This window comes from Coturnix japonica, chromosome 22 (assembly GCF_054131305.1).
Source record: "Coturnix japonica strain WE chromosome 22, WE-NBRP24, whole genome shotgun sequence".
Taxonomy (NCBI): Eukaryota; Metazoa; Chordata; class Aves; order Galliformes; family Phasianidae; genus Coturnix; species Coturnix japonica.
Genome location: NC_140684.1, coordinates 9,385,553 through 9,403,413, shown reverse-complemented (window position 1 = coordinate 9,403,413; position 17,861 = coordinate 9,385,553). Strand labels below are relative to the sequence as shown.

Here is a 17,861-nt window from a genome sequence, read left to right as displayed (position 1 = left end):
TCTCAGCAGAATGAGATTAATTACTTAACAAACAGAGGAATAAAAGAAAGTGGAGGGTGGGGGCAGTGGGGAGTTTGCTCCATGCATGCCCAGAGTTGGCTGGCAATGTGCTCCTGGCTCTTCTTACCAATTAACTGCAACTTCCAGGATCATGGCATGTTCTGGAACATGGCTCTGGTTTCGTCCAGTTTGGCAAAGGTTTTTGATATGGACCCTGGCTCACGACAGCAAGGTCACTCAAAGAGCAGGCAAGATCCATCCAGAGCACGGAACAAAGCAGCACACAATACAGCAGCAAGAGCCACAAAAATATCTCCTGAGCTCAATTCTTATATTTAAATTGGAAGTTTTCTATTTATATTATGAATAGGATCATGTGTTAGACTAGGAAAATCAAAGTAGTTCCTTATTTAATGCTTGCTAAATGTAAGCCAGCCCAATCTCTGCTGGTTGAGCTTTATGGATTGCTTCTCAAGCCTGGAACACGGCACACTGGCAGCAAGAGTGAGCATTTGGCCGGGGGCTCAAGCAGACAGACACGACCTCGATCAGAGGGATGGCAGCATCCCTTCCAGTTTAAGTTTTGTCAGCATGCCTATTAGGAAGTCAAGAGTACATTTTCTATAGGCAAAGTGGCTTATGTTCCCAAGTATCATTTTCAAACTGTCTTATGCAGAAAGGAAGAGGCATATAAAACAAGTTAGGCATGCAACTCCTATTACAATCAAAACAAGTTGGCTGCCTGATTCACTTCTGTCCTTCTGAAAATCCCATAAGAAGCCCATTTGCATCCTTAAACATCCAAATGTTATCTACAGATCTTGTCCATAGGAATTCATGTAATTTGGACAGCTACACATCTACATCTATTTTGAAAATTAAACATTGTCTCCTAGAGAGTCTGGCTGACTTTGGCAATCTATTCCAAACTGCTAACACTGCGGCTTAAGTTTTATTATAGGAGTTGCTTAAGCAGGCAGATATTTTCATTTATATCTTTTTTTTCCCTTTACTTACAGAATCCATATTTTTAGCACCTCATTTGTCCTCCTGAGACTGTTTGTTCAGATCTTTTTTTCCCCTCATCCATCGCCGCTATTCTACCCCAGGGATCAGCTACAAGCTTCTCCCATTATTATTTCTTTATTCAAAGAAACAGCTCTAAAACCCATTATGGGAAAGAGGGAGAAGCGAGGGTTTCTCCCAGATACCAGAAGACAGCTGGCCTGTTGTTCTTCATGAAACCTTGTCTACATTCCATTTGTAAACCATTCTCAAATGTTCTTTTGCCACTACTGGATAACGATGTGTGCTTTCACAGAAGGGAGAAGATCACAGTCTGCAAAAGTAATGCAGTAATGCCCATAACACAGGGGAGCACAGCCCAGTTGTGACTGGGAGCTGCTCAAATGCAAACACTGAGAATGTATGAACACACAAAAAAAACACCCCATGACTGGAGCCTACTAGATATCTAAATAAGGCTGTGGAACACACACAACAGAGAAAGCTAAATGGGGAACGTGCCAATGTTCGCCTCCCCTGAGGAGGGCTGGCTGCCCCAAGCCTTTCTGTAACGCTGTCAATTCATTAACAGAGCTCTGCCTTGAAACCCCATCAGTGCACAACGTGTGTCCACTCATCACCTGTGTGCTGCCAGTGATCATATGCCTGTGAAGGACTACAAACATACCTGCCTGTGTCTGACGTACAGAGAACTGAGAGAAAAATGAAAAGAGGAAATTGCTATTCAATTCAGTGCATATGGAGAATAAAAAGACATCGTTTCATATGCACTGGGTTATCCTTCCCTTTGGTTTACATTAAAAAATATGCAGTATTAGCTGCCCCTTCCTCTTGGGAAATGAACAGCAATAGGTAATGGAAACCAATAAAGAACTGTCATGTGTGTTACTGCAATCCGTCTACATTTAGGTGATTCCTGTTATGTCCTATCTCTGACCAAGGGGGAAAAGCAATTGTTCAAATGAAACCAGGTGACAAATCCTCCCAGTCATTTTTTCCCTTCGCATCTTTGCAATCAGAGCGCTGATCTGAAGAGCCAGGAAGATATCTCAGCATTGAGCATCTCAGCACTCCCGAGGAACACTTAACCTACAGTAACAACAGATCCCTGCATTTCTTTAAGGACCTCTGACAAGGTTTGGGTAGCTCCTGAATACTTGACGACGCACACAAACAACTGCAAAGGAACTCTCCATAGCATAACAGTCCTCTGATGAACCTCAGTGGTTACGCTCCCATCACTTTGCATTGTCTGTCAGAGTACAATTAATTCAAGAGAAAATTAACAACATGCAACAAGATACTGGATTTGTTGGGAGCAAAAATGGGAGAGATTCGGTCTGCCACAGGGGAGAGCAATTCATGAGATGGATTGCAGGTTTTACTTCCCCTGCCTACCACAGGCTGGTCCCTGTTAACTGTTGTGACACCTGAACAAGGGCACAGAGATAATTTTTTATCCCAGATATAAAATGGGGCCAGAACAAACATGCCCAGGTTTTCAATTGGGTTTCAGCCACGAAGCCTGCTACTGTGACCTGAACTATGATTGTCTGAGGGACACAAATGATGGCAGCCCAGGCAATTCATGTTTGAGGAGATCCTTCTTGGACTACAAATTAAAGGAAAGGTTGGTTCCATTTAGTGCTGCCTTCGAGCTCCATTTAGCACTAACTTCGGGCTTCGCTGCATGCTCAGAGCACAGCACTCAGGCTACAGCCTTCGCTGATGCAAATCAAGAAAGCTTAGCAGTAATCAGTGTTAGACTGATTTATAACAGCTGAAAATCTAGCCTTACAAGGTCAATATGAGTAAAAGAAAGGAGGGAGTGTGATGGTACTTACAGCAGATTTTTGTAAGTAAAGGCACTCCATAGAGGGGCAGGAATACAGTACGTGGGAATGTCTCATTAGGCTTCTATGACTATTTCTGTTGTTCAAAGGCAGGGGCGGAGGAAATCTCACTCTAGAATATGAATCTTTGCGACTAATTAGACAACTTCATTATGTGCTTTCTCTTGAATTCTGGTTTTCCTTACTTGCTGTTTTATTTCTCTTCATGCCCTCCAAAATTTAGCCAAGTCCTGTAGGCAGCAATCAGCTAAATAAACTTACAGTGGCTTATTGCCTAACACATTACCAGGGCCTGTTTTCCTTTAGATCTCTTACAAACATGAATTACCATTTCTATACTTGTGACAATGGCCTCAGCTCTATTATGAAGGTGAAATAATGTGCCTAACACTGGTTTGCAATTGGTTACCCATTTATACATTTTTTTTCCCCCCCAACTGTTCACCACATACACCAAAACACAGAAAACTGAAGTGGTTGGTCATTAACTAAAAGAGAGGAAAGTGGCTTTCACAGTACCTACAGTCCAGCATGAATGTCTCCTATGATATGAATCTATTCCTAACCAGTTCTCAATACTCCAGCTAAGTGAAGTCACCCGATTAGCTCTGGCCTGGAATCTTTTTCTGCTGGTAGGCCCTCAGTAAGCACTCATGTGAAAAAGCACTTAAGTTCTTAATTGAGAATCTCTAGGAAGCCTCATTTTGTTGATTGACTTTGCATAGATGACAGATGTGAACCTCCCTGGTGTGACACAGAAGTTAACAACCACCACCCACCACCTACCCAACCAGTTAGTGACCACAATGGCCAGCTTCCAGTGATAAAATACTCTTCTCACAGCATCCATTTGATACAACAGACTCTGCTCAAGTACTCCAGAATGAGATTTATCAGAGACGTACAGGTGAAATGAGTCCCCCTCTCTTTGTTTTACATCACACACAAGCTCCCCCACTGGCACTAAAGCAAAACCATGCACACTTTGTTGTGCATTTCTTCCTGGGTCTGCAGAGAGGTTTGTAAGTAAGGAGAGATTAGAAGACCATTTAAAACACAGCCATGAATACAGCTCTGTTTTAGTTTTATATCTTCAAATCCCCATTTTCCAGCTAAAACGCAGACAAACAAAAAGCCCCAACAGCAACAGGTTTGGTATTCTGTTCTGCAATTACCCACAATGGTGACAGAATGAGATCCCACCTGTACTATTGCTCTTTGTCACCTGGAAGCAGATCAGCATGCATGCCATTGCAAAGATCCACTTCCTGTTAATAGAAAGGCAATTCCATCGGGTAACAAAGCTGTGTGCTCTTGGCAGTAAGCTGGGAAGCTTAGAGAGAAACCCTGAATTCTGAAAACATAATAGACAAGGGGCTCAGCTTAAGAAAAGATTTCATCTATCAACTAACAAGAGGCTGGGGTCATGAAGTAGGGTATTCTTTATACTTGAGAGATCAAGCTAAAAGTCTTAAATATGTACAAGAAAACCCTGGCTGAAATACTCTCTGTATGTAATAGAGGTTGCAGCTTTGAGGAGGCTTATCATTTCTCCTGACATTCTGACAGAAATGTGTAATATAGAAGTTTAGCAGCGTGGGCAGGTTAAATTATACGAGGCAGGAGAAATCATTTCAATGTGAATCGAAGCGTTTACCCTTGTCCACTTCCAGCTCTGCCTTGTTATTCTCTGCTTTAAACAGAAAACTTTGGGTTTTAAACAGAAAAGTTCCATTTTCAAAGGGATTCTATACAAGGAAAGGTTTTGGTTCTAGGATCCGGTGTTTCCTCATAAGATGTCCTTAGCACACCATGGAAATGCAACTTGCTTCTTGTTCATCTATTGAATTTACAGGTTATTTTCTATCAACTGTCTGTAGGTAGAGTCACTTCTATTTCCAGTTGACTTTTGAAATCAGGGTGCTTGCTGTCATTTAGCACTTTAGAATAAGTGGGCCCTAATTAACAGTAAATTACAGTAAAATTTATACCAAATTACATATGGCACCTGCATTAGTAGCCAATAAGTTCATTCTGATTAATGTTATTACAGGAAACAGCAAGGAGCTTGTACTGCTCTGCTAAAGAAGATAGCTGAATGAATGCTCTTTAGGCAGGTTTCCATTAACAAAAGTAAGCATTACATTACTTGAAGACAACCATTAATTTAAGTAAGTCTTTTTGTTCCTGTACTGAGTGGTTCTCAGTGCCTCCCTCCCACTGCGCAGGTGGAACTCTGGCTGGAACTGAACCCATCCTGCCCCAGATCCTCCTGGTGGGTGGCAGTACCCACCACTGTGTTGCCCAAAGTCAACCATTTTAAAACATCACATCCCATAACCATTCCTAGAACGGCCCCTCTATCTGAGCTGGTCACAAACTACCACTCTGCCTTCAGCTTATCTGCCAAATGCTCCTCTATAAATTCATCACTCAGTGCCCTCTCACAGCCATGTGTTAACTGCTCAGTTTTCACTGAAAGCAAGGAATTTGATACAACACATAAGTCACATAAACTCTACGAGATTAAGTAAGTTATTACATCTCAGAGCACAACTGGCTTCTAAAAATGATACCCTGGAAAATGACATTATCGCTCAGTGATTTGGTTCAATCTGATTGCTACAGTTAATGTAATAATGCAACTCAATTAGGATGCTTTGGTTATGAACGAACAACCTTGTTTAATATTGTCTGACTGTCCAGAAGCAGCTTTAATGCGATGCTGAGGCGGCCTGCAAGGCTCAGGAATTCAGTGCTGCAACCCATTTTCAGAGGTACTTACAACATTTCAGTGGAGATCTATACCAACACAGCAGCTAAAGTAGAGGTGGTCTGTTGCCACCCAAGCCTTTAGAACATACCCACTGACTGCACACCTTCGCACTGCAATTCTGTGATTCTCAAAGCACACAGAGCATTGCAGCCTGGTGGCTTATCCTCCAAAAGAACTAACTGTATCCTTCCAGTGAGTGCAGCAGAACTTCATTTGTAGGTGAAACAGCAAGGAACAGGCAGAGCGCCTTCCAGAGGTGTTGCTTAAAGAATATATAGGAGCAAAGGGGAGGAGACAACACTAATTCTACCTTGGATTAATGCAGGGATAGAAGTGTGGAAAGACCCCAAAGCTGCTAAACCTGCAGGCATGTGTTGTTCTCCAACTCCTGCCCTGCGGGGAAATTCCTGACATCTAAGATATACAGTAGCTGTCTTTTATCACTCCCAAGACCACAACACCCTTATTAGTGCTGAGCCAGATGGAGAGAACTATGCCAAAAACCAAAGCGGTGCTGGCTGGAATCCTCCATACATTGGTGCATACATTTCATTTCCTGTCTCCTTGTTTGCAGCCTGTCCTTGGGTGTGTTTGCAAGAAATCTGAGATGGTTCCATGTGTTGTGGCCTCCAAGACTCTTAAAAAACGTGGAATAATTACCACAGCTTCTACATCGATCTTTTTTTTCCCTTTCAAAAGAAACCTCCGAAGTAACGTCTCACCTTCTCAGCTCTCAAGCCTAAAACTTCTTTTTTCCTTTTTCTTTTCAAGGAAATGTGAGAAGACAGATTCAGAATGGGGAGCACGCTTCATACATGATTATAAAATCCCGTTTGTGATGAAAAACAGATGTTATTCTATAGCTTAAAGTGTAGACGAATATCATAGTTGAATAACTTATACTGCACAGCACAGCCCTTGAAGAAGCACTTTTTATAACCTAGATGTGTTTGGACATGACTGAACTTCAAGACCCAGAGGCTGAGTTTGTCTGTCTCCATATGTACATACTGTACACACACACTCACTGACACTTACTCCTAAATACAGCATTAACACACACGTTTAATGAACAGGCATGTACATAACAGTGGGATGATTATGAGAAAAGCATCAGCATATTCCACACAGGATTCCTACCAGGGTATCCAATCTCACCTCCACGTGGAAGGAATGAAACCAAAACTCCACACCACTCAGAGCACCTCCTTCACAAAGGCTACATGTCATTACTGCGTGTCCTTGTGCACCCCTGCTCTTCTTCACTTATTTCTCTAACAACTTGAAGTGGCTACATGTAAGACCAGGACACTGTTCTGTGATTTCATTTCTGCATTGGCGGCACCTGAAAGTGAAATCTTGCCCAGCACTCCCCCTTCCCTAACAGCCTTCACCAAACCACCTTGATAAAAGTTTCACTACATATTAAAAGAGATGTAACGCTAAAATGGGAACAAGAAAAACTATCTATCATTCGGAATGCCTTTCTTATTGTGATCTGAGCTATCAGGGAGGCTTTGGGAATTTGCATCTTATCCTTAGAGATGTCTGAAATTGTCTCCTCTGTTTCTCGCACAGCTCTGAGCGCATCGCCAGCTTTAATCTTTAATCTCTTCTTCCTCTCTCCTCCCCCACAGAGAATCAATTCCTGCCATCTATACACAGATAAAGCTCATGGGCCCTGGGAAGTTCGGCTCTAAGTTTTGCAATAAAGATAGGAAGATTTACCGCCAGGAACGCATCGTACCAAAACAAAACATCAAGTTGTCTCTATCAGTAGCACAGCCCCAAACTCTGCCCTATGTGAAACAGCAGAAAAAGCTGAGTGCACCAAACACAGGATGATTTAGCATGGGAAGATGGGGACTCAGGGATAGCTGGAAAAGAGACAACCATCAGTTTATACTGAGAAGCATGAGCTGATAAGCCCTATCACTTATCTCACCTCCCTGTGAATATATATATAGTTAAACACTCCAAAAGACAAAAGCAAAACAAACAAAACCAACCTTTCTCATTCTCCTTCCATCTGCCAAAAGTCACACGAGATGAGGACAGAACGAGAACAAACTTGAGGTTTCAACCTCCCAGCACCTCCTTACCTTACAGAAATCCAATGTAATTGCATACCTTTGGGCTGAAAGAATCATAGGCATTAGTGCTGCTGTGGGGAGGAGAGCCTGTGGGCAGTGCAGACCTGTATTGTAGATTTTATAAAACCACTGGGAGGTTGCAATGAATTTATCTTGGGGTATACATTGTACTTTTTCAATAAGCACTCAAAAGTGCTACTATATTCTATTTAATCTCACGCCTAAGTTCCCCTAATGCACTTATCTCTGTGGAGCTACACCTCTAATTTTGAATGCCAAGGTGTAAAAACAGACATGCTGTAAATAACGTACATCTGCACAAACAGATCAACAAAAACCTATATTATTTTCGTGGTATGCATGTGTATGTATAAAAACACATTCTGTATGTACAAGCTGCTACAGCTGTATACGTACACCAGCACACCATATGCATTCACATAAAGCAAAAGATGGCATGCAATGGGAACACATCAGTACAACCTCTACTTTGGGTGTCTTTGCATGTGACATGTTATGTGCCATGGTGTGTGCCCATTCCATGCACACATCTTTAATGCACACACACCACTCCCTGCTCCTGGATACTTTTGCTCTTTCAATTTTCGAAGGATGACTTTATTTCTGTCTACACACAACAGATTAACAAATGCCACCTTCCCAAACCTGGAGGTTGAGTAGTGCTGTAAGACACTGACGTGACAGTGCCCCAGCACCGAGCCTGGCAGCAGCAGTGGGGGCATCAGTGCCACCCTCTGGGCTACAGCCAACCATGGCTTGCTCAGCTGCCAGAAGGTGGTCAAAAACTCCAGGGAAAGCAAAACCTGTTTGGGCTGTTGACATTGAGTATCCTTGGTGCAGGAAGTCAGGACCTTAGAGGTATCCATCATTACTGCTGCCTGGAGGCAGGCTGGAGCCAAGGAACTTGCCGGAGAAGCTAGTAAAATTTTAATGCACTCTGTAGTGCGGTCATGTCATACTCAGTTATGGCAAATAATCCCAGATGCCTGCAGAGGTAAAATGGAGCTGTAATGTGCTTGCCTCCTAACCCGAGCTGACAGCAATGATGTACGACTACCATTAGCGGAAAATATCACTTCAACTAACCCATGATCCAGCTCCGCTAAGGGTCACATTATCCATGAGGAACAAATTACACTCCCAAAGTAAATACAAATTTTCTACACGAAATGGGTACAAAAAGAAAAAAGAGGGGAGGGGGGAGGGGGGAGGAAAGCCAGGCAGGGGTAGGGGGAGTGATATGGTCCTATGACAGAACACTGCCAAGTGACAGCAGTGACAAAGGACAGGATGAACATGGGCTGCAGGGGAACAGGCACCCAGAGCACGTCCCAGCCTACAGCTCGCTCCACTCCCCCCCACCCCCCAGTGCCCTACACAGCGTCTTCCACAACCAGCTCCAGTTTTATCGCCTCTCTCGCTGTAGGGGCCTCAATGTGGCACATCAAATGAATAAAAAGGATCCTTATCTTTTCTCCTAATGGGCCTTAAACAGTAAGAAATACTTCATGATTGCCTGAGCGTTGCTAGCATATAAAGTCTGGGTGATCTTTCACCCTTGGGGCGAGTTTAAGGTGCTGCGTTTTCCAGAGCTAAAAAGACAACACCTGTGCAAATATGCAGTATAAATCTCCCTGATGGGAAACATCCTGGCTTTGTAGAAACAGTTAGAAGAATAATACTGAGAAACTATTTCTCTAATCCTATCCTTAGCCAAAATAAATACATGGCAAACAGTAAGATACCAGTATCCCATGACCTGAAGTAATTGCTTAAAATTGGGTTCTCAGCCACTGTTTCCCCACGGAGCCTTATTTGCTAAACATATTGGTACCCCCCATCCGAGGAGTTTTTCCAGGAATTCAGCTTGTATTATCAGACTTCTCTCTCCCTTTGACATCACTTCACTCTCCCTTTGGGAAGGAGAGCAACTGCACTAGTTGTGAGGGGACAAAACAGCCAGGGCTGCACCAAACCCCCTCCTCCCCCAGCAATGCACCCACTCATGCCACATCTCCCACCACTCAAGACCATACACTTATTTCTCAGGCTCTCTTGCTAGACTGAAGAGTGCATGGCTTATATTTTGAGGTGTACTTCTAGAAAGCACCCCTGGTATCAAATACCTGATTCCAGAGCTGAAGGAGAGTAGAGAATGGGATGAGTGCATGAGCTCTAATGCTTTGCCTTTCTTTCAATAGCACAACAAATGCTGACAGCTCCCTCTATGACCAGAATGTTCCAGACCAGGAAAATTATTATATATTATTTATACACCAGCAGTACAAGCTAAAAAAACACAGTAGTTTATAGATAGACACTGTGACCATGGTGGGCACCAAGCCCTGGGCCAGCTGTCTCCCTCTACAGCTCTGGCACTGGCCTTGAAGATGCTTTCTCCAAGTGCTACCCAAACTCTGCCCTCCCCATCAGCAAGAGGGAAAAATCCCCAAAGCAGATTTGTTTCTAGGCGCCCTGCTAAAAAAAATCCATAATGAAGCAACTGCCCACAAGAGAGTGAATTACACTCATCCATACACATCGATGGCATAAAGCAAATTCATTATTATTTAATCCATTTGTGATAGAGTTTCTATTTCCAGTAACACAATATGCAGAAGACAGCCTTGTGCTATTTACCTTGGCCTTATGATTTCGAGCATGGTTTATGGCTGGGTTGCTTAGGGGCTTTTTTTGTTTAGGAAGAAAGGGATTTGATGTTCTGTGCCCTGCCCATGGTTGGGTGCTGGGAAAGACAAGCTGGTTTGGCAAGCAGAGACACAGCCAGGTGGGATGCTTCAGCTGGAGGGCAGGGAGGAAGCTTTCATTCAGAGGGACTGAAAGGTATGGTATAAAGTAGGCACATCCAGTTGAATTTGTAAAGTTGGGATATAAAAATGGGGGTTTGGTTTTTTTTAGTTTAGCCAGAAACAAACAGTCAAGGAAACTACACACATACCAATATACAGAGACCTGTGTGAGCACATTTAACCACCAACCGCTGAAATACAATCTACATGTTAAACTGGGCAGCAGTCCACCAAAATCCTGCTCCAAAATCTCTTTCCAAAGCTTGTGTACAAAATAATTGTCCAATAACACTTCAGAAACACGCACAGAGTGAATGTGTGCAGACCTTTGTGTGTATACAGACATACACTAATAACCACTTGCACAGACTGGTATGACTCACAATATTTTCCACACCACAGTCCTAGGTTTGTAGATAGAAATACACAATCAAAATACATTAGCATAATGCTTAAAAACACCCCAATACAAGAAATACCAGTACAAACCCACTCAGCCCAATCTCCTCCCAGCCAGAGTGAGCACTGTTAACCTCCCCTACAACACACACAAGCACTCTGCACATTTAACCACAAACCAAGCCAGCCTCTCACTTCCCTCAGCTCCTTAAGCAAAGCCCACCCAAAACAGAGCTTATGTGCTCATGTCAATGGGTACACTTGGTGGTGTTGAGGCTGCAGCTAAGATGAAATGGGATTCATGGGCATCATCAGGCAGAACTGGTTGGGTGCCACAATCCAAAAGATCGACACAGTGGAAGAGCAATTCAGGAATATAAAAGCAAAGGGACTAGTGCAAATGGAACAGCATTACAAAGGAAAAGTGCTCACCTGTCTCTGAAGAGCTGCACTCACAGGAAGAACTCCACAAAGAAGGGATCTCCAACCAGAAACCTTTCCCCAAAAGCAGTCAGCCCTTCAGTGAGGACTAAGAGAGTGCAGCCACAATTCAACCCTTCCTATCACACAGCTGAACTGCCTTCATCTGTGCCACTTGGGCTGACCAGGTCCTTTCCCAGGTGCTCAATCAGTGGTTCAGGCCATGATTCAACAGTTCCCATACACATGGTAAAAATGGAATTACATTATCAGCTGCATCAGTGTTTAAGTCACACGTCCTACCAAAGCTGGGTAAAGCCAGAAACATCCCTGTGTACACTGCAAAGCAACCCCATGGCCAATGGAATGTCATCCTATGAACTGAAAGTCACTGCAGTACCTCAGTCTTTATTTTAAGTTCAGACAAATTAAATGGAGTGGGGAGAGGCAACAGCAGAGCTGGTGGGTAGAAAAGGACCTTGCTCCATAACTCATCTTGAGCACTCCTTACCCCTACTGTGTTTGCACAGTGTGTCAAACGAAGACCTCTTCTCACATACATAAAATGAACCCTGTATTTACACTGATGTTTTTAATGTTGCACTAATTACCACAGGTGTAATTTTTAAGACGGTGTCTTGAAATCAGTAGCTAATACAGTTGCACTTGGATTTGTCAGCTGTGCAATAGCTTGCCCTAATTTTAGATTAACAGCTCTGGAGACCTGCTCAAAGAGTGAGACTGACAGACTTTTTAATGGAGAAAATCTGAGCTCCCCTGGGATCTATACTTTCTCAGACATAGTCAGAAATCCCAGCGGCACACGCTGAAAGGATCCCAGGATGGAAAATGACATCTCCCTCAGCATTAGTGCTTTGCATTCTGATGTCGCTCCTCCAAGTACTCTCTCCCTTCACATTCTTGCCACCTCTTTGGGATTTTTAGCAGCAGCAGAGCAGAACACATACCTTGAATGCTCTAACCCAGCGCCATGTGCCAAACTGGAATGAAGGAACTTGTATCTATATAAATAGATAAATTATCTACCCCAAAACATGTCATTTAAAATTGAGATGCTGACACAGCCTTAGCTACAGTACTGCTAAGCAGGGCTGTATCATTTTTCAATTAAATATCCTTGTTTCTTCTTCCAGAGAAACCTCTGGAGAAATGTCTCATTTGAGGGCAGACAGAGACAGAAAGTGACTCTGTCTGTCGGCTCCCAATTAAAGGCCAGGGAAGATGGATAGGAGGCACAGCCACCACCTAATAGAGATCAGATATCAACAATGATTTATGCAGTCAGATAGATACATATTCAAGTGGGAGAAAAAGAATGCTAACAGCCAAGGAGACATCACTTTCTTCCTCTGTCACCACTTGCCATCCATCTACTCCTCTCTTCCCAGGTCCTATTCTATCCTGGATCCTCCTGCTTTGCTGAGGGCCATCTTTGAGCAGATCCTTCCATCACACCCCCCATCCAGAGGCATGGATGGGCCTTCCTGCATTCCAGAACTTGCTGTTTCTAGCAGAAATATGCACACACTTGCTCCTACACGCTGTGCTACCTCTGCTCTCATGGATCTCTGATTGCCCCAGCACACTGAGGGATCAGTGTGAGTTTGCCCTCAAAAAATCTGAAAGGAGAAAAAGGATTTCCCCTCCAAAAGTCCACACAGAACATACCAACTTCACCCATGGCAACATATCCGATACTGACGTCTGCAAGATCTGGTCCTAAAGGAAAGCAGCTCCCTCATCTCAGGACAGATGTTTTTGCCCCAACAACCATCAGAATACACAAACGCAAGAGCAAAGCAGAGCAGTTTGACAGTCTTCTATGAGAACAGCTCCATAGTTGGAGGCTGATACCCTCACAGTGATGTAATGCATTTGGGTAGAGGTTCTTAGAAGGTCTCAGCCCAAATGCATTACATCCCCTGGCATAGAGGCTGGGAACCCTCACTTCTCCCTGTGCACAGTTGCTCATGGGAATTTTTGGTCCTAAAAATGTTATTTTATTTAAAGCAGCGATTCAAAATCTTCCGGTTCCTATTGAAAGAGATCTAAAAGATCCTGCCTGTCTGGAGAAAAGAAGTTTCTACTTGTCAGTTAAACAAAGGAATAACGCACAGCCTCCTTTACAGTGTGTACTTTACCTGTCATCCAACAGCCCATTATCATGTCACGGCAGAGTGCACTTTTCTACAGGTCACTTTGTTTAAAATGACATGGATAATGCACATGTCAGCGAGCTGACAGTCCCGACCGTCCTTCAGAGATAAAAACCGCGAGACGAGCGCCTGTTCTTATCTGGGGTACATGCCTTGGTCTATCATCTAAGTCAGGCAGAACATGATTTCTCCAGAGAGCACTTTTTTCATTTCCTGATTTTAAGAAAATCAAATAAGCACCATTTGTCTTCATCTGAATATGCTTGACCTGCTCAAATGATGATGTCTCGCATTTTATAACAGGCTGCATATGCTGAATTCAAATTAACAGCAGCACAAGGCCTGAGATCTCTGCCTGCGCTGCAGCGCACAATGAATGTGCACACTGGGGTAAGCAGGAATCTTCCAGAACTGGGCTTGAGCCTAACCCAACCCAAGGTCTGGTTCTGGGGTTTGAAAAGCACTAAATTACCAGGGATGCTCGGATCAGTGCTTAGTCTCATTCTATTGTGGGGGAGAGAACATACAGATCTCAGAGATGAAATGGGATGTCCAGGGTGAAGTATGGTCTGCAGCCTCCCACAGTGCATGGCATACACAGCCCTCACCCACACACCACCACCACCTCAAAGCCAGCCATTGCCTTCTACACAAGAAGGCTGCAAGGGAGAAATATGGGGGGGTTGGCAGAGGTTGGCTCTGAAGGCAGCAGGAAATTACACTTGTAGTTCTGGGTGCCATAAACATGGAAGCTGAGATTCAGTTTATCATCTCGTACTGCATAAGGAACATCCTGAAAATGAATAATCACTTCATAGGATGGAATGTAATGGCAACACATTAAAAATTCATATCTAAAAGTGCAGGTTAATATTCTGTGCAAAAACCCAACAAAACCTCCCCTTTCTGTTGTCACACTGATTAACTCCAGTGATTAGTTCCCTTATGAAAGGGAAATCACTGCAGTTCAAAGTAAACAGTGGTTCTTTAACACAGTTAGCAAATTATTAAGAAACATGAGGGAAAAAAGTCTCTACTTGGGAAATAGCTGAAAGCTGAAGGGCAAAGCTTTGGCAGTTCTATAAGGGATGGTTTGACAATTTCCTGGGCTTAGTGATACACAAATCCTGTACGGAACTGATTAAGTTCAGGAAATCTGACTTCTGCATTCATTGTTTCCTTTGGATATCACACCATAGTTATTCCTTAAAGCCATATTAGCTGCACACCAGCATGGTCATCTCTCACCTTCCTTCTCAGCTTGACTTGGAACTAGCTAATGGAACCACTCACAAAACTCCAAGCAATTCAATTCTATTACTATATTATTATTATTATATCTTTCAATATTTTCTGACATTACTTTACTCTCCCCAACTTCCATCCCCTACTTTACCCAGTGAAAGAGGATTACATGATCAAAACGTTGCTTAGGGTCAAACATACTTATGAAAATCACAAAATCCAACCTGGAAATCAAGAAATTTGACCAGTTTTCCTGCGGTGATTATTCCATTTTTAACAAAGGACAAAAGTGGATGTTAGTTTACAGCACAAAAACCTGTTTGCAGCATATAAAATAAGACTAAAGAAAATGCATTGGTGTGAAGAATAGTTCTTCATGACTAACAGCCTTCTAAACAACAAACAGTATTTGAGACCAATGCTTGATTCTTTTTCAGCATGACGTTCTTTCATTTTCAACTTAGAAACCCACGGTTAATGCGATAATTATCAGCAAGTTGTGTCACTTGGTGGAATGTATCGTTTCCAAATGTTGTTTCTAAATATATGTATGTATATAAATACACAGATTTATGTCAACCCCACCACTTCAACTTGAGTTTTAAGACCTGTGCCTGCAGAGAAGCAAAACAGGCAAGTGTGTGGTTAAGCAACTGTTGGAAAGTGCAAATGTGAGGGTTACCACCATAACTGGTTGCACTATTAAACTGTTAGAACTTCCTAAGGGAAAATGTAGCCCTAGGAAGGGTGGGTAGTCAGGATACTGCTCACATACAACCCACACACAGCATCACTGTGCTTGAGGATGAACTGTGTAGCCTCCAGAATAGTCATTAGAATACTCAACACTTGGAGGTCTATTCCAGAATCAAATTAAAGGGAACAAAGCTGTTTCCTTGTGAAAGGTTCTTTTGGATCAATGCAAAAAGAAACTCTTAATAAATAACAAATTATTAGCAATAAGTGAATCCAAAAAATCCAACAAAATAATTTCACTCCCGTACAGATTCCCTTTCCTACCTTTTCTTCTTGATCACTGTCGCTGTCGCACTGAAACACAGAAAGGAGAAAAAAGAACAGGTTAGAGAAATGTGCTGCAAACCAATGGAAGGTTATTATTATAAAGAACGAGCCCATGTCGTTACCTATAAGTGTCCCATTAAGGAGCTCAGGTAGATCCCAACAGAGAGAACAACATGTCCAGAGAATCAACTCACTGAGGTGCTCCGTAATTCCAAAGGAGCCCAGGTAAAGAAGCAAATGCTCTAAAAGGCTGAATAGTAACACTGGAGGGTCTTGCCAACGATCAATTGCTAATGCTTAACTTTTGGAAAGCATTTTGAAGGAAAGCACAAGGTCACAAAACTGCAGATCTGGGCTTTCCCACATTGAGGCCTCGCAGCCCATGCTGTTTCCTTATAGAAGCAAGTCAAGCCCTTCGTACGCTTGCATCCTACCCAATGCATCTGTGAGTATTTTCACGAGGCAACCAAATTGCTCTGAAATTAGTAGCACGTTGTGAATTCCAAAGGTTAACAGCAGGACGTGAACAGACATAGCCTAGCACACCCACAATATACGTGCTTGATTTGTATAAGGCAAGCCTTCTTTATGTTCTTTAATTATAACTTTTCCCTTTCGTTGGCTTTTTCCTCCTCTTCATTGGTACAGAGGCAGAGAAGGTACCTTCTCCACACCAATTAACAACATCCTGACAAATCAAAGCTACGAGCTTAAATAATTCTTCTCTCTTTCACAAATGTTTTTCAACTCATTTAAAATGAAGCAAAAAATAGCTAAAATCACTATCTCCTTCCAGATCATTCCAAACGAAATGGGAATGACATTTATTTAATAACTGAAATGACTTATACAGTACTAGTTGAATCTTAAACACTCTGGTAAGGAAAACATGAGATGGAGCATGAAGATACGTGACAGTTTTAGCTTAGAATTTGAAACCCTCATGCAGAGATCAAGTTTATGGAGGACTAAGAACCTACCTGACAAAAGGAAAACTGCACATTTCTGGTTATGGTTTTTACGGACTTCATCATGACCACACTTATGAGATTTTGGTATGAAGGTAAACACAGCCAAGGACATTCGCAAAGCAAAGGCTGACATTTACAGAGAAGTAAAAATATGCACGGATTTTCATCCAAAGAAATAGGATGCATTATAAAGCACTGAGGTGATACATCTCATGTCATTTTCAAACCAAGGAGGTTTGAAGCAATGCCTCCATTTGCTCCCCACCTCCCAGCCAACATCCAATACTAGTCCTGATTGTAACACCTGAATCCAAAAGGACAGAGGGTAAATAGGGGATACATACACAAGGAGAAACGCCTGTGTGCTCCCAGCAGGGTTCAGATGGCTTTGCCATGCCCTGGAATCCTGATGCTGCATCACACGTGCCTTATGACACACCTGCTGTCACAGTGCTCTGCAGCCACTCCTTTCCCCACTGCTTGTGTCAGGTTTAAGTAGTCTCTCCTATGCTGTGCACTAAGCCTTGCCCGACTGGTGAGCTTGGGAAGAGCTTGATTCTCTGTTTTCTGCAGCATGGAGGTGCTTGAGCACAAGAACATCGTGCCAGCAGTGACATCTGATTTTGCCAGCAACACAGCTACCCGCAGCCGAGCGGATGTGCAGAGAGCGGCGTCGCTGGGAAGTTATTTCCATCAAAGTGTTAAGCCTCCTGCTTCCTGACAGTCCAGTTCTAATTTCAAGGTCTGCTTAATTCCGCATCAAATAATTACTGCTATACCCACAAGCACCTTGTCTCCAGAGTTAAGCATATGGCGAAGGACTGAGACCTACTGGTGTCCATTATGGAAGCAGCACGGATGCCAAGCCGATTAAAACCACTCGGGCTCCCTCTGCAATGCTCCCGGTGACTGACAGCTCCGCGATTTGGCCGGTCGCCGTGGCTGCCAAAAAAGCCTCTGCTGCACGGAGGCCCACATGGCGCTCTGCAAAAACCGTTCCACTCCTGCTATTAAATTCCCACACTGACCCGAGGACTTTGCTGGGAG

General features: G+C 43.1%; 1 protein-coding gene across 17 annotated transcripts in view; it reads right to left on the bottom strand.

The window, feature by feature from the left end:
- Positions 1-17,861, bottom strand: part of AUTS2 (activator of transcription and developmental regulator AUTS2) — a 526,196-nt gene that overhangs the window by 159,044 nt on the left and 349,291 nt on the right. For all 17 annotated transcript variants that reach the window (XM_015880954.3, XM_085521774.1, XM_085521776.1 and 14 more), the window contains one exon: positions 15,841-15,870. In XM_015880954.3, coding sequence (XP_015736440.2) covers positions 15,841-15,870 — 30 coding nt within the window. The remainder of the gene's footprint in view (positions 1-15,840; positions 15,871-17,861) is intronic.